At 54.2% G+C, this 24954-nt stretch overlaps 1 protein-coding gene across 2 annotated transcripts; it reads left to right on the top strand.

Annotated features, from left to right (window-relative positions):
- The first annotated feature begins 681 nt into the window (after positions 1–681).
- Positions 682–17805, top strand: HEYL (hes related family bHLH transcription factor with YRPW motif like). 2 transcript variants are annotated; one of them, XM_008694349.2, is made up of 5 exons: positions 682–764; positions 6890–6956; positions 7988–8071; positions 9343–9424; positions 12541–17805. In XM_008694349.2, exons 1-5 carry the CDS (start codon positions 685–687, stop codon positions 13212–13214), a joined length of 987 nt encoding a protein of 328 aa, XP_008692571.2. In that variant the 5' UTR covers positions 682–684; the 3' UTR covers positions 13215–17805. The 2 variants fall into 2 exon arrangements, with proteins under 2 accessions (XP_008692571.2, XP_008692572.2); XM_008694350.2 differs by lacking the exon at positions 682–764 and adding an exon at positions 809–871 and having other exon boundaries at positions 12541–17804.
- The last annotated feature ends 7149 nt before the right edge of the window (positions 17806–24954 follow it).

Raw genomic sequence — 24954 nt, 5'->3', positions numbered from 1 at the left:
CCAGGGACACCCACCATTCCCACCCCCCAGCCCGGTTCTCTTGGCCGGAGCCGTGGTACAGCCGCAACTTCAGCCGTCCCTTAGGGGGCATGACAGCCGCCTCTCTCACGTTGGAGCCTCCCCCGCCCCAACACACACACACATTCCACATGCCTTGGACCCCCACGGGAAAAGCTGCCGGAGGATTCTTGTCAAGGATCAGGCCACAGCCACCCCACCAACCTCACCAAACCCGATGTTTCCGCCTCCTTCAGAAACCCAGGAGGCAGGAACCGGCGGGCTCGACTCTTGCAGAAACTGGGGCATCGCGGAGCGGCGCCCCCCAGAGACCCGCAGCGCCCCGGGCGAACCAGGGACAGACGGGGACCCCTGGCTTCCCCGAAGGTGGGCCTCCACGGGCACCTGCCCAAGGCCACCCAGCGCGCGGCGGCCAGGGCGGCGGAGCGGAGCCGGACCTCCCAGCCGTCGGAGGGGGCGGTGACCGCCCGGGGCCTTCCCACGGCTCGGCCTGCGCGTCACCGCGGGGGCGAGGGGGCGCCGGGGCGCCGGGGGCTGCGGCGCAGGAGAGGGCCCTGGGAAAGGGCGGCGGGGCCGGGGCGGGGCCGGGGCGGGGCCGGGGGCGGGGCCCGACTTCTCCACCGGGAGCCGGCCGGGTAGCGCAGAGACCCAGAGCCTGCGCTCGCCATGAAACGGCCCAGGGAGCCGAGCGGCTCTGACAGCGAGTCCGACGGACCCATCGACGTGGGCCGCGAGGGCGAGCTGAGGTGAGGGCCGGATGGGGATACTGGGAGAGCCTGGACGGGTTCAGCGGGCCTTAGGACTCGTCCTCCGTACCGCCTCAGGAGATGCAGGTGTGGGCGACGGCCCGCAGGTGTGTGTGGGGTGGGGGTTGGGAGTGCGAGTGGGGGGCACGTGTGCAGCGTGGGCCGTGACACGCACGAGTGTCTGGATCCTTTGCGCCCCGGACCATTTCAGGCTCAGGGCGCCGGGATGGAAGCGGAGGTCCGCTCTGGGGTCTTCCCGCCCGGTTGGTGATCGTCTTTCTGTAGAAGCGCCAGGTTAAGGCCACTGCCGAGGAGTTTTCCCTGAAGATCTTAGGAAACCCTCCTCGGCTCTCGGTTCCACACCCCCTGTCCGGAATCCGCTGAGTAGGCAGAATAGCCATACTTTCTCTAGTCTACCCTGGCTTGGGTGCACTCTCCACGTAGTACACAAAAAGCTTCCAGGGGGGAGAAAATCTCCCCTCCCTTGAGCAAATTGGACTTTGGAGTTAAGGTTTTGGTACCGAAGAAAATAACAGCTGACTTGCCAGTGCTCTTTCTAACGCACACCCTGCTGCCCATGTCTTTCACCTCTTGGTAAATATTCTGCCTTGCTTCAAACCCCTAGAACCAACCCCACTGGTACCGTTCTGCTACTTCCCCCAGTTCTGGGCACCATCTAAGCTTCAGTTTCCTCATCGGTGAAATGGGTATAAATAATAGAACCAATCTCAGGTTTACTGGGGAAAATCAAATAAGATGATGCATGTCATGGGCTTAGCACAGGGCTTAGCACACAGCAAATGTTTAATTCCTGTCAGGCACCCAACACGTGATGCCCAGAGCCCTGAAAGAGCAGCGGGGACTGAGTGGGAGTCTGCAAGCCTGAGTCCCAGCCCCAAATCTGACATCAACTCACCATGTGACCTCGGGCCATTGCTTTCTCTTTCTGAGCCTGTTTTCTCATCAATAAAATAAAAAGAAGACATGGAGTGGGAAAGAGAGGTGGCTATCTGATCTTTCCTGGCTCATCCAAGCCTGATTCTCTAGAGCAGGAGGATTGGAAAGGGGGATTCAGTTCATCCTTGGGGATATTTCTTAGGGGAATTCATCATTTCAATGACTCCAGTTTTCTGAGTCCAGGAGATCCTACCTCAATCACAAATCCTAGTAAAATGCCACCAACTTCCAAGTATTTATGGCTTATAACAGGAGGTAAAGCAATAGATATCCCCCTTGCATCCTGTACATTAATTAGGTTTTGAGATATATAATACAATTTCCTATGCAACTTATTAGCATTCTTAAATTGTTTAGCAGAAACTGCTATTTAGAGAAGCAATTCTCTGAGTCTGCGCCTGCTAGGAGCAGGGGAAGGGCCCTGTACCACGTGCTGGTGGTGGAGAGGGCTCTCAAATTCAATGTCATTGGGTCTTCATGAATCAGAGGCATGAAATTGATGCCAGAGAGCTGGCTCTGTCTTCCAAGAATTTGCAGTTTGGCCAATGACCTGCCAGGTCACAAAAAGACCGTCGACAGGATGGAAGATGGAAAGAGAGACAGACTGTGGGCTGTGAGGGCACCCAAGCAGGAAGAGGTCACTTATAAGCAGAGGCAACAGGGAGGGCTGCTTGAAGGTGGTGGCATTTGGGCGATGGCATAAAAGATCAGTGGGCAGATTTTTCCTACATGGCATTTTGTCCTTTTACCCAGAGCCCAGTTTTAGAGACTATCTAGATTCTTAGAGGAGCAGACCCTCTCAGAGCAGAGAAAGCAGTTGGACATCTGGCAGAGGCTGACTTATAGACCCCTCTTTGTAGCACTCACCAAAGGGCCCTCCCCCCAGCAGACATCAATGCTTCAATTCAGGGTGTGCTGAACGATGCCTGCTGTGGCCCAGACCCTGGGCTGGGCGTGGGGGGCCCAGATGTATCCTGCTAAGCCTCTGCCCTCAGGGAACTCTCAGAGAAGAAGAGCTTCATGTACAAAGAAAGCCAGATAAACAGTGGCAAGGGCCACGGGACTGGGGCAGCCAGCCTCCCTGGGGTCACAGGCAGGGCACAAATCCCTCACATTCAGAGATGTGAGAATACGGAGAAGGGTGTATTCCATTGTCACTGTGGGCATCTGCCTGGTGGCGGCATCTTGCCCCATATGAGAAAATCGCCCACAGATCTCCTATCTGAACCCAGCCCCCCCTCCATGCTGGGTCCCAACTGAGAGTATATAGCCTCTCTCTCCCCTCCCCCTCTGTGAACATTCAGTGAACACCTGTCATATGTCAGGCACTGGCTCCGGGTCTCTGGGTCTTTCCTACATGATTTAAGGCACATGGTGGCCTTTGAAGTCAGATAGACCTGAGTTTGATTCTCACCACCGTCAACGTGGGCATTTTTGAACTTCAGTTTTCTCCCTTACAACACGGGGGCTGCTAACACCTACCTCATAGGGTGAGCCTTCGATGACATAATGTAGCTAAAGTGCACAGCTCCCTGATCTAGCCCGAGGTAACTTCCAACCAATGTCGCTCTGGAAGGCGTCACCATTCAGTTGGAGGGCGCCATGTTCACAAGGCAGCTTGGTCTAATGAAAAGACTAGAAGCCTGAAGACTTGATTTGCTGGGCATGATTCTTAACTCTTTGTGTCTCTGTCACTCCATCTATCACATGATTATTTTTCCTAATGTGAAATAGCCCCAATAAGACTTAATTCACAGGGCCGTTGTGCAATAAGCGAGACAAGTGAATGTGGAAGTACTGTCTAGAACAAGGAGTACTGGCTATGTGACACACGTGGTGGGGGAGGGGGTGACGATACGGGGTGCACTGGGAAGATTAAAAGCCAGGAGACTTGGCTCCAGTTCTGGAATTTCCTCTACTTTGCTGTGTGGCCTGGAACAGACCCTTCCCCTCTCAGATTTGCCTAATTTTACAAGTGGGCTCAGTGCTCCTGAAAACCCTTCATTGGGGATATCATGATTCTGCCTTTGGTTAATGCAAAATGAGTGGGGTCATCTGCAAGGGTTCCCCGGGTGGGGGGAGAGTGCCCCAGGAGGCCTGAGGGTGAGTGCTGAGGGCAGTCAGGACTGGCAGCCAGACCACCTAGAAAGCTGCTCTCCTCCCCCCCCCCCCGCCCCCAAAAGACCTCAGAAATCTGGCTCGGGACCACTCAAGGCCCATGGAGCAGATCTTGGTGGTCAGCATATCTTCTCTGGGTCCGTGAAAATCTGCCTTATTTTCAGACTGTCAGACAAGAAGCTCTCACCCCCCCGCCCCCCAATGTCAGGGCCAGATCACAGCCTGGAAGTGAGCTCTGGTTGAGCTCTTGGGAGCTTTAAGGATAAGGGGACTGGAGGGCTATTCAGACAGACAGGAAATAGGAATTAAGAGGGAAAACAATGCTGAATTTGGAGCCAGAAGACATGGATTCCCATGCTGGCTTTGCTCCTTAGCAGCTATGTAGGCTGGGCAAGCTGCCTGGGGTCTCCAAACCTCAGCATCCTCATCTGTAAAATGGGGCTTTTGTTAGGCTCAAAGGAGGGAGATATATATAGCGATGTCAAGAAAACTGTGAAGTGAGGTTTGCCTGTCAGATATGGGAGTCGGGGAAGGGGGCTAATACTGCAGAGAACAAGTGACCAGGAGAGAGGATAAAGGGATAGCAGAGCCACCGTGCCCTGCAAGGGGTGCGTCAGCCTCCGACAGATGGTCCCTGAGGAGGGATCAGGCTGGGGGGCAGTGACGTGCACAGTGTTAACCCAATACCCCTGGAGACTCCTTATCCAGCCTAGGGGGACAAAGGCCATGTTTAGTATCCCTTGGCTCCTGGGGCTTGTCCTGAGTGTAGCTTTGTAAACAAGCTGCACTACAGATCTCAGGATCGGGCCATCTGAGCCCTGGACCTAGCGTGCTGGGCCATCCCACCCAGGAGCTTCATAGGCCTCTTACCAGCTCTTCTCATGCAGATGTTTGGAAGGAGATATCCTTTTCCAGATGTAGCTGGACAAGGCCAGGGACATAGCAGTGGGATTTGATCACTGTTGATGTGGACTCTCCTGCAACCTTCTCTCTTTGAGCAGCTGATGAAAATGATCTAAGCTCTCATGCCAAGACGGCAGTCACATGGGCTGAGACCCTCCTGGTGAACCACATAGGCCCCCATTCCACAAAGTCCTAGGAGGTAGGTTTTATGGTGTCACTTCTGTGCTCCCCAGTGATGCCAAAGAGGGGAAGAAGAGGGAGCTCAACCCTAGGCTCTGCTGTGCTCCAAACAGTTGCTGGGTACTGGGGCTACAATGGTGAATGAGACAGGCATGGTTCTTGACCTCAGAGAGCCTACGCACTTGGTGGAGAGATAGACATTAATCAAATAATCATATACGTAAAAAACAACAAATGGGCATACATCTGTGACTGCAGGATGCTAGGAGGATGGAGCAGGAGCTATCTAGTGGGAGGGAGGATGTCAAAAAAGCCTCCCCCAGGAAGCTGACATTTGAGTTGAGTTCTGAACAGTGGTAGAAGGTACTAGGCAAAGAGCCTGAGGCTTGGGGGTGGGGAGACAGGGTGCATCAGAGAACTCTAGGCTAGGGGAACAGTATGTGCGACCACAGGAAGGAGTCGAGCATTCACAGGCTGGGACACACAAAGCAAAGGAGAGTTGAGTCCAGGAGGTGACAAGAGCCAGCTGGGCTACATGAAAATGATGGCCTTGATCCCAAAAGCATTGGAAAGGCCCTGAGGGGTTTTAAGAGAGTGACAAAATCAGATGTGTATTTAAATGATCACTGGGACTGTTTGTAGGAAGTGAAAGGGGTGCAAAGGGACCCAGCAATAGAGTCATGCAGCCGTCCAGGTGAGAGGTGACAGAGGTTTGGTCCTCCCAGCAGCAGTGGAAATAAGCAGGACAGAGGTGAGATGTATCTCAGACTTGGAATGGAAATGGGCACTTTTGGATGAGGTGGGTGAGGACAGAAGAGGAATCAAAAGTAGTGGTGGCCAGGTGGCCTCACAGAACTGGGAGATGCGGTTGCCTTTGCTGAGGTGGGAGCCCAGGGGGAAGACACGGGTGGTGGTTGAGTCGGAGGCAAGCTTATGGGTCCGTGTTCAGATGTGTGGCATTTTGCATTTGGAAATGGCAGGGAGTCACCTTGTCTGAAGTTACTCATTGCTAGGGCATCTCCCCCCGGGAGCTGGGGCCTGGCTGACCACATCCAGTCCAGCCCTGGACCGAATGCGGCCTCCGGGGTGTCGGCCAAATGAATGGCCCTCCGTGCAACCCCGTGAATCCCCTCCGTTCCGGGAGAGCCTCTGAAGCAGGAAATTAGCGGGGCGAGCGGCTGGGCTGGAGATTTCGGTCAGTCGGGGAAGGAAAGCTCCAGCCACCCCGGGGCTGAGCCTCTTCGCCGCGATGGGGACTCCCGGGGTGCGAGCAAACGTCCATCCTGTGCCAGGCCCGCCTGCAGAGGGGCGGCCCGACGCGAAGCGGGGCTGGGGCCTTCGGGGGAGGCCAGGGCAGCGTCCTGAGAGTCCGAGGGGGCCTGTGACCCAGATGCCGCCTCCCCCTCGCCCGGGCCGCGCTGCGTGGGAGGAGGCGGCAGCTGCCGGCGGGGCGGAGGGCGGGCGGCGGGCGCGCCCGGCCCGTGGGAAGCGGCGGCATCTGCTCTTTCCACGCTCTTCCCAGCGGCTCCCTCTGAAACCCAACCCGCCGGCGCGGCCCCGCCGCCGCCGCCGCCGCCCGTGCCCTCGCCCGCCCCGCCCGGGATCGGGTTGCAGGAGCGCGGCGGCCGGCTGCGGTTCCCGACGCCCCCGGCCAGGGGCGAGGGGCAGGGGGCAAGGCCGAGCGGGTCGGGCCGAGAGCCCCCACCCCCCCACCCCCCACCCCAGCCGCCTCGCGACCCTGGGGCAGGAAACTGAGCGCAGGGGCGACTTGGTGGGGGGAGCCATGGGTCCCCACCCACGCCTGCCCTGCGCTGCTTCCCCGCCTGGGAGTCCTCGGCCGCGGGGGAGACCACGGCCCTACTGGGAGGGGGCTGTGCCCGCCCACATCCCCGCCTCCTGCAAGGTCAGCCCAGGCCAGGGAGATGGTCCCCGAGCTCTGAAAAATCAGCCTTTCTCTTCTTCTGCAGCCAGATGGCCAGGCCGCTGTCCACCCCCAGCCCTTCGCAGATGCAAGCCAGGAAGAAACGCAGAGGGGTGAGTGTCTGTCTGCGGACTTGCCCGACGAATCTTTGCCCTGAGTCCCTAGGGGCCTTGTCCGGAGAACCCTGGTCAGAAACATCACCCCCATTTAGACGGCCTGAGGGCCAATCCTGGCTCTGCCAGTAGCTAGGGGAGAGACTTTGGGCAAGCCACTTAACCTTTGCGCCTCATTCCTTCAACTGTGTAACTGAACCAGGAGAGTACCTACCTCACAGGGCTGTTTTGAAGATTAAATGAATTAATGTAATATGCTCAGGACAAGACCTGACACACAGTTAGCCCTTACTGTTTATTCCAGCCTTCCTCCTCTTCTCTCCAAGCCCAGAACTTTCATTTCCTCTCAGGGTGCTGAAGGGGCGGGGGAGAGGAACAGAAGAAGGAGGCTCCCTGGCTGCCTCTCTGCGGCCTCATCCCAGGCTCCACTCTGCCCCCAGGATGCAGCTGTGCTTCTGCCCTGGGCGTCCAAAGACCTGGAATGTGGCAGAGACCAGCCCTGCCACTCACTTAGGCAAACCACTTCCTTCCAGCCCCCATCTTTATCTGTAAAATGGGGGGTCATGATGTCTGCTCTGCTATCAGTACTCTCCTACCAGTAGGGTGAGGTGAGAATGAGGTCGTGTGAATGAGAGGCCTTCCCAGATGGAAGCAATGCCTCTTCACCACCCCGCCATTGCAGAGGTAACCTGGGCCTGCAGGAGCCTCCAGGGCCCGCGGCAGGGCTGTGGCTGGTGTCCCTGTTCTGATGGGTCCGTCTCCTGCTGTACCTGCAGTTAAGCATTTTGAACATCACCCCTGCTGACCAAGACAAGAGATTGGAGTTCCACTCCCAGCTTTGCACTTCCTTACTGTGTGACATTAAGCAAGTCACTGCCCCTCTCTGAGCCTCGGTTTTCTCCTCCATAAAGTATCAACAGATCTCCCTCCCTCACAAAAATACTGTGAGGGAAGATATGAGTCCGTGTCCATCAAATCATGTTGGAAACTGGCGAAGTGCCTGCGAGTAAAATCCTGTCGTTGTGTTTTAGATCATAGAGAAGCGGCGCCGAGACCGCATCAACAGCAGCCTTTCGGAGTTGCGACGCTTGGTCCCCACCGCCTTTGAGAAACAGGTATGTGACATTCCTGGTGGTGCCAGAGGAAACCCCACGCAGGTGGCAGGTACGGCCCATTTTTCGTGGCATGCCGCATGGATTGGTAGCAGCTGCCTGAAGTACTGGTGCCTTGTTTGCCGATATGTGTCACCCACTGATATCTGCCAGGGAGAAAGGGGACAGAAACTTCCATTTACGCTGGTGTCTCTCATGTTGCGCCTTTCTGTCCATCACCCCCTTGAAAGGAATCCTCAAAATGATCCTGAAGGGTAGGGATGATTATGCCCATTGCACAGGGAAGGAAACTGAGGCACAGAGAGGTGAAGTACCTTGCACTCGATCACACAGCTAGGAAGTCGCAGAACAGAACCGGACCACAGAACTGTGTGACTTGAAAGCCCCCTCACCCTCTGCACTGCTGACAGTTCCAGAGCTGTTTGAAAGCAGAACAGGCTTCTCGGGGATGTGAGCGCCCTGCCACTGTCCATGTGGAGGACGAAGGCGACAGTGGGAAGGGAGTTAGAAGGTGAAATCAGTTGGACAGTCTCAAGGATTCTCCACCCTGGGCTCCAAGGCACGGTCATGGGTCATGGGCCTTCCTTTATACTGGTGAGAACAAGTCAGTCATTCCACAGGCGTTCACTGAAATTTTCACAGGCCCAGCCATGACCTAGACCTGGCACCTGCCCTCAGGAGCTCACGGGGAGAGTCTGACCCTCAGGTTTCACCTGGGAGACCAGGTGATGCTGGAGGCGTAGCGAACATTGCTCAAGAGAGAGAATAGAGGAAGAGCAGGTGCTGCGGGGCTAAGAGGATGCGCTAGATCTTGGGTGTGGCGAGCATGACATTGGATTCCCGGGGAGGCTGGTCTAGGAAGCAGGTGGGTACGCGGGAGTGGTATTCTGGGATGGCGCGCTAAGCCGTGGAGGTAGATGAGACCTTCCGGGGAGAATGTGCCACGTGAGAAAAGGGAGCCAGCGCCCACTGGGGAACAGCCCCATTGTAAGGGAACAGGCAGGGCAAGGTGGTGGAAGAAGCCAGAAGTGGTGTCACAGGGGGAGGGGTTTCGGGAAGGACGCTCGGCAGTGCAGTGTGCGTGCAGACTGAAATGGGAACTAAAGAGAGTCTGTTCGTTTGGGAAGCCTTGGCCAAAGCAGAAGCCTGCCCACAGGCCGTGGTGGAATGGGAGGAAGATAGGGACAGGGAGCCAGTGAGGGCTGATGACACCACAGGGAAGGGAGCGAGAGGTCAGCTGGAGGCCTTCACACTTCTGTCTTCTGTGCACGCAGGGCTCCTCCAAGCTGGAGAAGGCCGAGGTCCTGCAGATGACAGTGGATCACTTGAAAATGCTCCACGCCACTGGTGGGACAGGTACCGATGCTCTTCTGTCCCGGGGGTCATTCATGAAACACATGTCTGGGGGCTAGGCCCTGCGGATATACTGGTGAGCAAAGCAGATGTGGTCGCCGGCCTCAAGGAGCTCACGGCCTATGGTGGGGCTGAAGCAGGCCCAGGTGCAGCAGCCACAAAGCCCGTCTCTCCCCTTTCAGCAGTGCCCTCTCCGCTGTCAGTGTCCTCATTGGTCCCCAGCTTGTCCTCAACTCCACTCCTTCCAGGCTTAGCCCTTGGAGGAGGTCTGCATAGATGACCTGTCCCTATGGGTTCCCCCCCCCCTTAACCCCCACTCTCCTTAAGCCTTAGCCTGAATGCACTCATTCTCACTGGGATCCCAGTTGAAATCCCAAGAGGAGGCTGCCTGAGATGCTTAGCCACGGATGTTCACTGGTGTGCCTTCTGGGCTAGTGCTGGGGTCATACCGTGTCCTTAGCAGCGCTGGGACCATAGGTCACGCTCACAGTTGAAAATCCGTTGTGGGATTTAGTGGAACCCAAATGTAACTCGTGCCGTTATTTTGGGCTGGTCCATTGCAGTGAAGTCATGGAACTGTGGCTTTAAAAAGACTTCTGGACAAATGGAAATTCTGTCTGCATGAAACCTCGCTGTGTATTTTGGCGATGTCACAATTGAGAAATCTTGAAAGCTCCACAGACCTGGGCCACAAAAACCTAAGTCCTAAAACCTTAACTTGGCCACCTTTGGAGGGGGCAGTCGCATTTCAAGTGACCCAGCCTGGTGCTTCTCAGGCTTCAGTGAGCCGCAGTATCATCTGGGGGCAGACAGCCACAGGGCACACCCCAGAGACTCTGGGCCAGGAGGCCTGGCCTGGGGGTTAGGAATTTGCAAGTTTAGCAAGCACACCCGATGACCCTGATGCAGGTGGTCACTTTGAGAACTTCAGCCAAAGGAATGCATGGCCAACAGTGAAAAGTTCTGATTCTAATCAACCAGTGGGGGAGACCTGTGCAACTACATTTACGGGTATCCAATTCAAAGAAAAATAGTGGCTAATATTTTGGCCAGCATTTTACAGTTTCAAAAATGCTTTCACCAGTGTTATCTCATTTGATTCCCACAAGAATCTCGAAGCTGGGGGTTGTTGGCATCACCCTTCTCTGGCCAAGGGCTAACGGGAAGACAGGACTGTAACTTAGAACGCTGGCTTTGGGTTAGAATCCTGAACTGAAGTGATTGAAATCCCATGAATTGTGGATTTGACTCTATTACTTGCTAGTTTTATGACCTTTGACAAGTGATTTAATTTCTCTATGCCTCAGTGTTCTCATCTCTGAAATGGGAATAAGGATAGGATTTTTCTGAGGATTACATCAGATAATGCAAATTGAGTACTTAATAAGAACTCAGAAAATGGTAGCTGAAAAAGAACAGCAAATGCAGAAACTGAGGGCATTTATTCAAAGTCGCATAGCTAAGTATACAGCAGAGTAAGGTCTTGTCCCCAAGGAGGCCTGACTCCAAACACCATTTCCTGCAGAGCTGTCCCTCTGTGGGAGCCTCCGCCATGAACCGGGGACCAGATATTTGCAGCCATAGTCATGAGGCCAGTGCTCATTGAGGCTGGTCTGTCTTTGCACAGAGGATGGTTGAGAGAGGGGCAGGTGGAAAGGCCGTGAGAGCTGAATACCTCTGTGGGCAGGCCACCTGGTCAGACCTCACTGAAACTAGCCAGACTGAGGATCCCAGCCTGATGGGGGCAGCCGAGAACCAGAGTGGGGTCCTGCTTTCCGCACTGCCCTTCAGGCTAGGGGACAAACTCACACGCCTCCGGGGGCCAAGCCAGTAATGTGCAGTTGACCCTTGAACAGCACAGGATTGAATAATGCAGGTTCACTTACAGGCAGAATTTTTGTACTAAGTGGAAACACTTTTGGAGGTTTGCAACCGTTTGAAAAAAAAAATTGCAGACACACCACATAGCCTAGAAATATTGAAAAAATTAAGAAAAAGTTAGATGTGTCATGAATGCATAAAGTAAATGTAGATATGAGTCTGTTTTATCACTCACTACCATAAAATATACACACATCTATTACTGAAGTTAAAATTTAGCAAAACTTCCTCCTACAAACCGTCTCAGACCGCACACGGGGCCGTTTGCAGTGGAGAGAAATGTAAACGTGAAGACGCAGTATAATCGTAACTGGTTTGTACATGCTGTACTCGGGTCATAATTTCCTAGCCCCCTCCTGTCGCTCTCACGGTGAGCTCAAGAATCGCGAATATCTGCTTAAGACCTCATGCGGCACTAATCATCTCCACCTGAGCAGTCCGTCTCTCCAGGAAATTGCTATCACAGGAAAAAGTGATCTCTGGTGGTTCCCACTACTAGTAGTTTTGGGGGGAGTCAAAAGTTTACTCAGGTGTTCAGTGGCGCTGGGGGAGGTGCCCCTAAGCCCCGTGTTGTTCAAGGGTCAAGTGTAAATGATGGTTAACTTTGAATTCATGGACTCTTTCTGGGCACCATTGCGTTTAATTTTGCCCTCACGACCCTGTGCAACAAGTATTACTATACACCCATTTTACAGCCCAGGAAATTGAGGCTTAGAAAGATTAAGAGACGTGTCCATGGTCAGCCCTCTAGTTCAGTGGCAGAGCTGGGATTTGAACTCTGCTCTCCTGACCTCCAGAGACCTCAGGCTTCAGTGCGACTCTCTGCTGCCTTCTCTGAGGAGACACCCCGGTTATGACGGCTGTGCCCCCCCTCCCAGTATGCATGCCCACCAGTAGGCAGGGTTGTTCTATGCCTCCGTGGGCATAGGCCTTTCACACCTGGCAGGCGCCCACTTAAATGACATTATCTTGGTCGCCAAGTTTCTTCTCTGCATTCATTGTGAATTTCGATGAAAACGGTACTCTCCATTTTACCATGCTTCGTAGTTCAGTGAACTCATTTGATCCTCACAATGCAGGCCCTCTCCCCCAGGTAGGGGTGATTATTCCCACTTTACAGATGTGGAGACTGGGGCTCAGAGAGGTGAGGTGGCATCCCCATGGTCACACAGGTCTGACCCCAGGATTAGCACTTGGTCCTCGCCTGGCATACACCCTCATCATGCCTCGCTTTGCAGGATTCTTTGACGCCCGAGCCTTGGCAGTGGACTTCCGGAGCATTGGTTTTCGGGAGTGCCTCACCGAGGTCATCAGGTACCTGGGGGTCCTGGAAGGGCCGAGCAGCCGAGCAGACCCCGTCCGGATTCGTCTTCTCTCGCACCTCAACAGCTATGCAGCCGAAATGGAGCCTTCTCCCACACCCACTGGCCCCCTGGCCTTCCCTGCCTGGCCCTGGTCCTTCTTCCAGAGCTGTCCAGGGCTGTCAGCCCCGAGCAACCAGCTCACCATCCTGGGAAGAGTGCCCGGTCCCGTCCTCCCCAGCGCCTCCTCTCTTGCTTACCCCATCCCGGCCCTCCGAACCACTCCTGTGCGCAGAGCCGCTGGTACCGTCCTGCCAGCCCGGAGGAATTTGCTGCCCAGTCGAGGGGCATCTTCCACGCGGAGGGCCCGCCCCCTAGAGAGGCCAGCTGCCCCCCTGCCTGTGGCTCCCAGCATCAGGGCTGCCAGGAGCAGCCACATGGCACCCCTCTTACGATCTTCTTCCCCCTTGCCCCCCAGCATCGTGGGGTCCCCTGCTTATGTGGCTGTTCCTGCCGCCAGGCCCTCTTCCCCGGGGGCAGCTGGGAGGCCAGCGGGAGCTGTGCTCTGCCACTCCTGGGTCTCTGAAATCACTGAAATCGGGGCTTTCTGAGCTGGCTTCTCCGCAGGAGTGAGGAGGGTTCTTTTTCCAGGAGCTCTAAAAACAGTGCTGTCTTCTGCCCTGCTTCCTGGCCTGGCTCATCTCTCTGTGAAGACATCTTCCTCACCTGTCAGAGGCCCCTTCCTCCTTTGGCCCGTCTCCCCTCCTCACTGTCCGTCCCAGCTTCCCAATCCAGCTCTCCTGGAGCTGTTCTGATCTTAGAGGCCTGGTTTCATTTCTTATGTGGGACCGATAAGTTCTGGGAGGGCCCCTACAAGCTTTGCCCAGACTCTTTCCTGTCCCGGCACACAGGGGGCAGCAGGCAGGAATCTAAGGTCTGGGAACAAAGCTTGAACCTAAAAGGCACAATGGCCTCAGGCCCCTGCTTGCCTAGAGAGTTCGGAACCCAGCCCGAGCAGTGACTGACTGTTGCGGCCTTCCCAGGCCCCCACAGTGTCTGCCTCCCTTCCGGAGACAGTCGCAGAGCAGGGGCCACAAAGTGGTCTCTGGGGAACCCCTGGCTGCCCCTGCCCACCCCATTGCAGTGAACCACAGGACAGGCCCCCCTGTCCACTGCAACCAAGGCCCGGGGCTTAGGGGCCCAGGAGGGCCTGCTCGGGGGTCTTCCCTGCTGCAGACAACTACCCTCCAGCTTACCCACAGTTCCCTGCATAGAGATGGGAGGTTTCTGGGCAGCAATAAGGCTCTAAAACAGAGGGGGTCCTTACCACCAGGCCTGGGACAGCGCTCCCAGACAAGAGCCGGGATGGAGCAGAGAACCCAGCTCCCTGCCTCTCACACGGTCACCATCCTCCAGATGCCTGGTCCCTGCTGGGTGCACAGCGTGGAGGGTCACGTTCCCATGTGATGGCGCCCCAGGAGGAGCCCTCTGGGGATTCAGCACCAGACGTTTGTGCTGCCTGGTTTGCATCCGGCTCGCAGAGCCCAGACTGTGGGACAGCCAAGGGCTGTCAGGCAGGACAAAAATAACTGCAAGGAGGGGCGAGAGGAAGGACAGTCAGAGGCGGCTGGGCCCTTCAAGGTCAGGCGGCGGGTCAAGGGCCTGAGATCCTGTTCACCCGGGATGCCACGCAGCCGGCTCTGCTCAGAGGCCATTTCATGACCCAGCTCCAGCCCTGGCCGCTTGTCCTCTAACGGAGGGAACAAATGGCCTGGCCACCATTCCCGGCGGAACAGCAGAGACTGGACAGGACTGGGGCAGACATGGGACTGACATTCAGCTGGACCCGTGTTGCCAGGCTAGTTTTTAAAATGTGGAGCCACTTCTGTGCTTGTTGGCAAATACCTGCTTCCCTTGAGGGCCTCTAAATGCCCCCCTGCCCCATGTGGCTTTCCGCCAGGACCCCACGCTGATTAATGCCCGGCCGACCAGAGGCTACGGCGTCCTCCAGCCGGCGACTCCTTGGTGCTTATTCGCACTGGTTAGTAAATACTTCTTTCGAATGTCACCCCTGGGAAGATTCTTTCACCCCCACCCTTTGATGGAACTACCCTCCCCAGAGACTAAATTGAGGAGATCCTTGGGCTCAGACATAGAGTTTGCCAAAAACCCTGGGGGAAAGGGCCCTTTTGGAGAAATGGGGCAGAGGGCAGAGATCATTTCAATGACCCAGAAATCTCTTTTGAAAAGGCCAATTCCTCCAGGAGGCATGACAAGCTAATGTATTCTTTCAGTCCTCAGTGTTCATTCGATCAGATTTCTGTCCTCCTGGAGGCATCCAAGATGTGCAGCCGCGGGGAGAGAGGGCAGTGTTTCAGGGAGTGGGTCACCAGCCAGGAGTGCTCCTGATGGAGACAGACAACGAGGGCAAGTCAGCAGGCTCCCGGGAGTTGGGAAAGGTGGGCAGAGAGAGGTGGCAGAAGGCAGAGCCCGACTTCACCTTTGTCCCAAAGGGCAGGAAGGACTTCTCCTGCTCCTGCTCCTAATCTTCCTCCGGCCCCTCGTCCTCCTCTCCCGGGCTATCCCAGCTGACGGCTCCCTGCTCCCAGGATACCAGGTCAGCGCTGCAGTCCTGCAATTTTGCAACTTCACAGCCTGAGAATATGGGAAACCCACTTCCACGTTTCCAGGACCCAATTCCAGAAGAATTTGTTGACACCATTGAATGAGGTGGGAATGGCACAGAACTTTCAGCATCTGAGTTGATCTTGGGTTTATTGTCCCCAAGAGATGGTGGGTGGGAAAGGTGACTACGTATTTGTTTTTGTGGTTGAGGACTTGTATCTTTTGTTTCTGGTCCCAGGCCTTTCTGGTGTCCCCGACTCCTACCCCCTTGCTGGGGCTGTAGCAGGCATCCAATAAAGTTGTTTTAGTTCTTCTAAAAACCTCTGAAGGATTCTACTTTTTAAGATCTCTGGAGTCCATCCACTTCTCTCTGAGCCCACAGCCATCACCCTCGTCTGGCCATTTCACCTGCCCCCAGATCACTGCCCTCCACAAGGTCACCTTGCTTCCCTCTTGCTTTGTCACTCAGTTCTCAAGGCAACCAGAGAGAGCTTTAAACATGCAAATCATATCATACTGACTCTGACGTAAAACACTTTACTCGATTCCCAAGATAAAATCCAAGCTCTTCCTCTTCTCATCCCATTCAGACTTCTAGCCAATTCCAATCTTGTTCGCTGTGCTTCTGACTTTCCTTCATTTCGTCAACATTCCAGCCTGTTCCCACTTCCGGGACGTGCCATATGCTGTTCTATTGCCCAGAATGCCCTTCCCCTAGCTTTTGCATGGTCAAGCTCTTTATACCCTCAAGCCTTGGCTTAAACTCAGCTCCTCAGACTAGGCTTCCTTGACTACTGTGCTTGAATAGTTAGTTCATCTATCTCAAAGTCCCTTATTCTTTCCCTTCCTAAGGCACTTGCCATCGCACATCCGTGTGTGTTTACTTCTTGGTTGACTGTCTCCCCCACCAGCACGTAAGCTCTGTGAGGCCAGAGACCATGTGTGGCTTGCACTCCACCCTGGACCCAGTGCCAAGCCCCGTACCTAGCTCTAAGTGGTCGTTCAATAAATATTTGTCAAATAAATGAACTGGGGAGGTGAGGAATCTTCCACACTCAAGCCGCTGGATGATACAGGTCCTTGAGGGGTGAACCCCCCACTGGCCGGCTTTGGGGGGAGGCTGGAGAGCAAAGCAAGAGGCAGGGCCAAGGGACTGGAAGTTCTGGCAAATGGTGAAGAGGCTCTGGCCAAAGAAAAGTGTGAGTGTGCTCGCACTGGAGCGTACACTGACAGCTGAGAACAGGCAGGCATCCCTCCAGCAGGTATTGTTCTCCACTCTGGCCCTGATGGATCTGGCTTGCGATCAATCCGACAAACATTTGCAGAGGTCTGCTCCATGCCAGGCCAGGCGTGGTGGAGCCAGAGGGGGTGCGCACGCGGACAGCCCGCGGGCCTGGGACCTCTGTCTAGTGACAGTTTGCTGAGGTGAGAATGGAGCGGGGCCTGTTGAGGAGGCTGGGGGGACCCAAAGAGGATGTCTGCCTCTGCCTGGGGTGGCCATGGGGGAGGGGACAGCTGGGAGGAAGGCTTCCTGAAGGAGCACCAGAGGAGGCCTTCTACCAGCACAGGGAACCTCTGTGCAAAGACCTGAAGACGTCAAGGGGTGCCCTGCGAGTTGGTTCTAAGTTGAGCACAGACCTTCAGGGACAGAGGGAAGGCGGGCTAGCCTAGGCACTAAAGCCAGACTTCCTGGGTCCAGCCTCCACCTCTGTCACTCATCAGGGTTGTGGTCTTGGGCAAGTTACTTAACACCCCTAAACCTCAACTTCTTCATTGATAAAGTAGGGATGATGCAGTAATGGCTATTAACTGAGTGCTAACTATGTACTGGGTACTGTTGGTAATGCTTTCCTTGGAATGTTCCCATTTTACAGGTGAGACAACTAAGCCAAGGCACCATTTCTTAAAGTTAGGGGAGAGCGAATGGGGTAGCCCACAGAAAGCCCTCAGCCCAGGGCTTGGGTCATAGGAAACGCTCAATCTGAGTGTTAGCCGTTAGTGTCATTAGTGGAAAGAGACCAGATCCAAATTGGGGGAAACCTTGGGTGCTGTGCAGAATTTGGGCTTTACTTATAGGCAATGGAAGCCACGGAAGGTTTTGCCAGGTGAATGCCAAGGAAAATGCCAAGGCTGGACCCGTTTAAGAAAGTCTTGCTTGGGGTAGTGCCTGGGAGAAGGAGCTTCCAGACTCAAGTCTACCTATTCATTGGAAACACTTAGATGCTTTTAAAAAATATCAGTGCCCAGGCCCCAGAGATGATGACTTAACCTGTGTGCAACAGAGCCCAGACATCCTGTAAGGACCTGTGAAGAAGAGTTGGGATTTCTTCCCTACTCAACATGAATTTCCATTCAGTAGGTGAATTGGATTCCAGTTTGTGAGCCTAAAAAGAACTGATATTTCTGAGAAGCAAAGCAGAAATTAATTTCCACAAGGGCATCTCTGTCCTCCAAGCCCCTCCTAGTCCCTGGCCCATGGTAGATGCATAAGAAACATTTTGTGTTAAAAGCTTTGGGGGGGGGGTGCCTGGGTGGCACAGCGGTTAAGCGTCTGCCTTCGGCTCAGGGCGTGATCCCAGCGTTATGGGATCGAGCCCCACATCAGGCTCCTCCGCTATGAGCCTGCTTCTTCCTCTCCCACTCCCCCTGCTTGTGTTCCCTCTCTCACTGGCTGTCTCTATCTCTGTTGAATAAATAAATAAAATCTTTAAAAAAAAAAAAGCTTTGGGGATTTGTAAGTCATTCAAGAGTCATTGAGTATTTTTTTTACTTTGTGGAAAACCCAAGATATTAGCTTCCTTCTCCTCTTCCTGGGGAAAGAGGGTAGGAAAAATCGGCCTGGATATCAGCTGATTCCATTAATAACAGTAAACATTTTGAGCCCTTGACTTACATTATCTCATATAATCCTCCCTATAGTCCTGGGAGTGAGTACTATTATTATCCCCCATTTTACAGAAGAGGAAATTGAGACTCAATTTGTTAGTGAAAGCACCCAAAATTTACAATACTAATCAATGTTCTAGTCAAAATGAAAATGAAGGTCTATCTGATTGAGTCTTACCCGGTACAGTACCCTGCTTCCTTCCCAAACTGCCTCCTGTTACAAAGCCAAAGACATTCAGTGGTAGACCTAAAGGACTGGTGGGCTGGACTGTTATGTTAGCCTGGGAAGCCTTCATCCCACCATGCTTTTCTCCCCTGTGCTGGTGAGAGTAAGGCTTGGCTGCTGTAACAAAGAGGCCAGCAATAACTCAGTGGATGAAAGAACACAGAAGCTTATTTATCTCTTGTGTAACTTCCCGGTGAATATTCCAAGTCAGCCAGAATGTCTGCTCAATGCAGACATTCTAGAACCCAGATTCCTTCCATCTTGATTCCCTGTCATCCCCTAGGGCCTTGTGCCTACATGTTTGATGCTAGGTCTCCATGGTGTCAAGCCAGCAGGAAGGGAACAAGAGCCTGGTATAGGCATGACCAGTCTAAAGTCTGGACCCGGGAGTAGCCTGTGTATGTCCATCCACTTTCGGTCGGTGAGAACCTTGATGGACGGCCGCCTCGAACTGTAAAGGAGGCTGGGACATGCGTCTGAGCCCTGCTCTCTACAATAGGTGTGAATGGGTGGCGACAGGTAACCTCTGTCACCTGGTCCTTACCACCCAGCCTGGGAGGGCCATCGGAAGCTACTGACTGCCGGGGGGGGGGGGGCGGGGGGGAATGCGTGCACACATGATCTGGAGGTCAATTTACTTTGAGTTTAAGGAACCAGGTATAGATACTCCACACCATTCTCTGATTCCACAAGGGTAGCTTGGATACCCTCAAATCGAATTGTGTCTGCACTGGGCCCAGGGCTCCGGAGAAGTCCCCCAGAAAACACAGTGTAAGAGTGGGAGGGCTCGTTACCAGTGGTCCTCACCCACAGCTGATCAGCCTCCCCTGGAGGGACTGTGTGCCACAAGGCGCCCTGAGGGCCTCCCTCCAGCATCCTGGCTCCCCACTGGGGAGGAGGCCCTGACTGATGTTCGTACCTTCCCTGACCCAGGCTGACTGTCCTGCTTGCTTCTCTTCCAGCTGTCTGGGACCCAGCCAGCCTGGAGCTCCGGTGAAAGGCTGGACCTCACAGAACTGTGGGTTCTGTTTGTGAAAGTTGAGTGTCTCATGAGTAGGGCTGCAGAGATGCCCCTCTAATTACTTGACAGTGGTGGGTGAAGAGGGGCCAGGCATTGGGTCCCCAAAGACCCTAGCTCTCAAGACTTTTTTTTTTTTTTTTAAACTTCATGTCAGAGTAGAAAGAAGCAAGAGTGTCATTCAGCCCATGAATCTCAGAAAGCTGGCTGGCCAGCCTATGCTGCCCTGAGCCCAAGGGCCATTTTAAAGTCAGGGTTGGCTCAGGCCTTTGGGCCAGGTCTGGACTGCCCTGCTCTGCTCAAGGAAGTCCAGTGTGTACCACCCCAGCCCGGGTACCCAGATGCTCCGATGGAGCCCCAGTAAAATAATGAACAACTCCAGCAACCCCAAAAGGAATCGGTCAATGAGAAAGAACAGTAAGAATGCTCCATAAGGCACAGCACATTACATTCTAAGCGCCTTCAGGGAGGGTACCTCACTCACGCCCCTCCACGATTTGGTCAAGGAGCCAGGGCAGGAATTATTATCTGTGGAATGCAGATGAGAAACCCAGTCATATTTCAGGCAAAATAATTTGCCCCCAGATCAGAAACACAGCAAATGGCAGAGCGTGTTTGGACAGTAGTAGAAGGTCATGGATCACGGGCAGGCACGCAGGAGTCCCGTCACATTAGCCAACCATTACTGAGCACTTGCCACATGCAAGCCCGGTACCAAGTGCTTTACATGTGGGGTCGGAGTTTATCCGCACAACTCCGCAGTTCAGGTTTTGTTTCTATTCTTGTCTCCATTTTACGGATGAAGAAACAGAAGCTCAGAGAGATTAAGTGACTCGTCCAATGTTACACAGCTGTTAGGTGGCAGAGCTCTTAACTGCCAGGTTCTAAAGCCTACTAAATGCTCCATCTTCTCTGTTCACCCCTTCCACATATCGGGGTGGGAGGGGTACCCAGACCTCCACAACGACTCCTGGCTTACACCTCAAGGCTTTGGCCTCACGCCCACCAGTATCAACTTAGCCACCCCTTAAGACATAGAAGCCAGCTCTGTGTGCCTTCTTAACAACACCCAGGGAGTGCTGACTATGTGCCAGGCGCTCTTCGAGGTGCTGGGATACAGCAGTAAATAAAGCCCCAGATTCACGGAGGGAGACAGATGATCAACACCTAGACGAATACATAAATACATGGAATTCTTGATGGGGAAGAAGGATGGGGTGGATAAGGGAACAGAGAGTGATGGGCGGAAGGCGCGATTTTACCTAGGATGGCAGTCTGAACTGACACCAGAGGAAGGAGGGAGGGGGAGAGAGGAGAGGAGGGAAGGGAAAGAGGCTGAGGGAAGGAGGAGGAGGGAAGGAGAGGGAGGGAAGGAGGAAGGGGAGGAAGGGGGAGGGAGCCAGGCAACTATCAGAAGGGAGAGTGTTCTAGGCAGGGAGGGTCAAGGGCTAGTCCCAGAGGCCAGTATAGCAGGGGTGTAGACAGCAGGGCGAGAGTGGCAGGAGATAAAGTCTGAGAGGGGTGGTGGACAGGTCATGAGAGGATGTTAGATTTTACTCTGAGTGAGGCAAGAAGGCATGGGAGGATTAATGTCCACAAGACACTGGATCTGGCATACATATTAGGAGTCACGATGTGAAGAACAGACTGAGAGGGGACAAGGGTGGGAGCAGGGAGCCCATGTAGGCCTCTCCAATTCCAGCACCACCTTCACACCACCTCAACTGCCCACTCCCACAGAACCTACCACCACCAAAAATGGCTTCTCTGGAGAATCCTGATTCCCATCCTCCAGCCGCCATGTGCTCTCCTCTGAGCTCCCTGTGCTCAGCTTTCCCATGGCAAAAATTCTCCAACCTCACAGAGGTCTTCAAATCATTGACCCCACCACCCCCTCCCAGCCATTGGTCACCTCCTGGTTTCACTTCTTTCCTTACCTTGCTAAGAGCCTATGGACCCTCATATCTGTAACCACCCCTTCAAATAACCTCAGTCCTTGCCCCACTCCTCCCTCCATTGCAGTCACCAGGTGTGGGGACAGACTTTATAATGGCCCCCATGACCCCCTGCCTCCTGGTGTCCGTACCCTGAATAATCAATCCCTTGCAGGCAGGACCTGTGACTTGGTTCTAATTGATAGAATATGGCAAAGGTGATGAGATGCCCCCCCCCCCCACGAGTACCTTACCTTACGTAAGACTCTGTCTTGGCCACCTGGAGAAAGGGACTCTCCCTGCAGATTTGATGAAGTCAGTGGCCGTGTTGGAGAAACCCATGGAGCAGGGTGCTGTGAGTGGTCTCTGGGACCTCAGGGGCAGGCTTCAACCGCAGCCAGCAAAAAGCCAGGGCCCCACCATATAGCACAAGGAAGTGAATTCTGCCAACCACCTGAATGAGTTTGAGAGTGGTTTTCCCCCCAGCGAAGCCTCCAGATGAGCCTGGCCTGCACCATGATCACAGCCTTGTAAGCCCCTGAGCAGAGGACCCGTGTAAGCTGTGCCAGGCCTCCTGACCCACAGAAACTGTGAGGTAATGAATGTGTGTTGTTTAACACACTCAATTTGAAGTAATTGTCACACAGCAATGGATAATACACCAGACAAAACCTGAATCTGGGTTACAACCGACTTCCTGCCTGTCCACACCTGCTGGGAAAGAGTCANTAAACTGACTAGAAAAGTCATTGGTCTGATTTATTCATAGTCAGAAATTTCACATGGAAGCCCACTCTGCCTCTCCACCAGCTGGCTCTGGGCTTTCTACAACAAGCACATTATTCCTCGGCCTCTCTCCTCACAACCCATTCCCCTTTCTGGTCCATTCTCAGAAGGTGACCCTGCTTTATTCCTCATGTGGAATATGGAGGTTTGGGTGACCTTGAGAATAGTATTATTTTCTAAAAAGCAATAATATCGATGTATAATTTACATACAATAAGTTCACCAATTTTAAATGGACAATGTGATGAGTCGACAATGTGCACACTCAGTTCATCATAATCGTGACATAGAACATTTCTGTTACCTACTAAGTTCCCTTCCACCCTTGGCAGGCAATCACCTTGTGCTACCCCAGCCCCTGGCAAGCCCTCATCTGCTTTCTGTTGGAGTCTGGCTTCCTTCACTTTGCATAATGGTTTGGAGATCCATCAGGTTCTGTGAATAAGCTCCCTCCTTTTTTACTGCCGAGTAGTATTCCACTGAATGGACGTACCACCGTTTGTTGATCCATTCATCTGTTGATGGTCATTTGGTGATGGTTTATTTTAAAGATTTATTTATGAGAGAGAAAGAGTGGGGGAGGGGCAGAGGGAGAAGGAGAGAGAGAATCTCGATCAGACTCCCCACTGAGCGCGGAGACCAACTCAGGGCTTGATCTCATGACCCTGAGATCATGACTTGAGCCGAAACCGAGTCAGAAGCTTAACCCACTGAGCCAGGCAGGCGTCCCCTCCTGAGGGTTTTGGAGCACAGAAAGACTATTCAGAAGTTTATTTTTAGAGTCCACAATTCCTTTCTATCATTAAAATTACTAAATCAAAACACTAGTTCTTTCTTAACCTTTAAAACTCGGCTTAGAAATCTTCTTTCAAGATGTAGCAGATTTTGGCAAGGGCTCCTAATGGCCTTTAACAAACTTCGTCTTCAAATACTTTAAGGTGCATCTATAAATGCATTGTGATACTGACTCACTTATCTGAGACAAACAAAACTTCCCTGAGGATTTAGATCATTTGTATAAATCTGATAAATCCACCCTATAAATATCGTAAAACTTAAGTTCTTTTAAAAGTCGATTTGTATAAAAAACTTAATATACATAGATTTCTTTAAGCGTCCAACTCTTGGTTTCAGCTCAGGTCGTGATCTCAGGGTTGTGAGATCAAGTCCCACATGGGGCTCCACACTCAGTGCAGAGTCCGCTTGAGATTCTCTCTCCCCTCCTTCTCCTCCTCCCACTTGTGCTCTCTCTCTTTCAAATAAATAAATAAATAAATCTTTAAGGAAAAACAGAAAGAGTAATGCTAAAGTTTTGATTCTTGGGTTGGTATGCTGTATGCTTAATTCTAAATCTGCCTGGGGTTAACTTGGAGACCCACATCACGTGGCCTCTAAGGAAGAAAGTTTCATTCGGATAGCAGAATTTCATTAACTCTTTGCCTTCCTGAGGCTGGTTGAAAGATGTGGTCCAGCTAATTCAAAACACAGACCTCCTGATTCAGGGAGGTCACCTGCCCACTAAGAAAGACAGCGGTGAGCTGGGGTCGCCAGTCATGTCCTCCCCAGGGCCTGCAATTCTGTTCCTGTAGTTGGTTCTCTGATACAAAGGGCTGCTGGGAAGCCCTCATTCTCTAGCTGGTGGGGTGTGTGGAACGGTGACACGCGTTGGCTTTGGGGTCTCTTCTGTTTGATTCAGGCAGGACTGAAAGCATCTCCCTTTCTGAGTGAGAATCTCAGGAAGCGGGCTGACTGACCCACACCGCACGGGCCCTCGTAAGTCAAGACCCGTGAGTATCTGCAGGTAGACGAGGCACGCGAACGGCCACTTTCAGATCCTGTCCCCATAGCAGACACGGCTCATCGATGACTACATCCCTTCCCTCTTGTTAAGACGGCACCACCCAGAACCACACCTCATTAACGGAGGTTGGCACAAGAGCAGGAACCCACGTGCCTTCCCGGGACCAACTGTAACCAGCTGGGCTGAGAAAACGAGGCCCGTCCACGCGGCCCTCGCTCAGGCCTGGGTTAATGGGTAACCGGGTTTGGGGTTGTTCCTGTTTTCTGGGAAACCCTGACCCGCAGTGTGATGACCCCGCGCAGAGAACCGTGGGGAGGAGGTGTGGGGGTCCCCGGCCCCGCCTGGGCCCCGAGCCCGCGGCTTGGGTGGGGGGACCCCGGCGGGGCGGCGCAGGGGGCGGTGCAAGGGGCCGCAGGGGCTCCAGGCGCAGCCCCTGGTGAGCTGCGGACGGACGGGGGCACTCAGGCCCGAGCCCCAGGCGGAGCGCCGCCCGCCCCCCTGTGCGGTCGGTGGTCTCGGGCCAGGAGGCTCCGTGCTGCCCGACGCACGTCGCCGCCCAAGCGCCGAAGCGCAGGTGTGGACACGCCGCGGCCGCGGCTCCGCGAGGCCTCGCAGCAGAGCACGTCCGGAACCAGACTCCTGACTCGCACCCCCGCCCTGACCGCGCCCCCCAGCGCCTCCCGGTCTCGGGAAATGACCGCGCTGTCCTTCTGGCGGCTCCGTCTCAAAGCCCCGAGGTTGTCCCTGACCCCTCTTGTCCTCACAGCCCGCACCGCTCCGTGCGCGAAGCCCGTCAGCGCAGCCCTGGCCTCACCCGCTTCTCTGTCCTCCGGTCCGGGCCAGCAGCGCGTGTCCGTCTGTCCCCGCGTCCCGGCGGTGGCCTCCTCGCGTCCCCCTGCTCCGCCCTCGCCCCTCGGTCCGTTCTCGCCGCGGCAGCCAGGGCGGCTGAGCACGCAGGTCAGATGAGGCCGCCCTTCTGCTCAGCAGCGCCCGACGACTCCGCCGCCCGCGGAAAGGCCGCCGCCCTCCCGGGGGCAGCAAGGCCCCACACCGTGGGCTCCGCCCCGCGCCCCCC

This window comes from Ursus maritimus, unplaced genomic scaffold (genome assembly GCF_017311325.1).
Source record: "Ursus maritimus isolate PB19 unplaced genomic scaffold, ASM1731132v1 scaffold_32, whole genome shotgun sequence".
NCBI classification, from domain to species: domain Eukaryota; kingdom Metazoa; phylum Chordata; class Mammalia; order Carnivora; family Ursidae; genus Ursus; species Ursus maritimus.
Note: the sequence above shows the minus strand (reverse complement) of the source record. Positions and strands in the feature narration are given on the sequence as shown.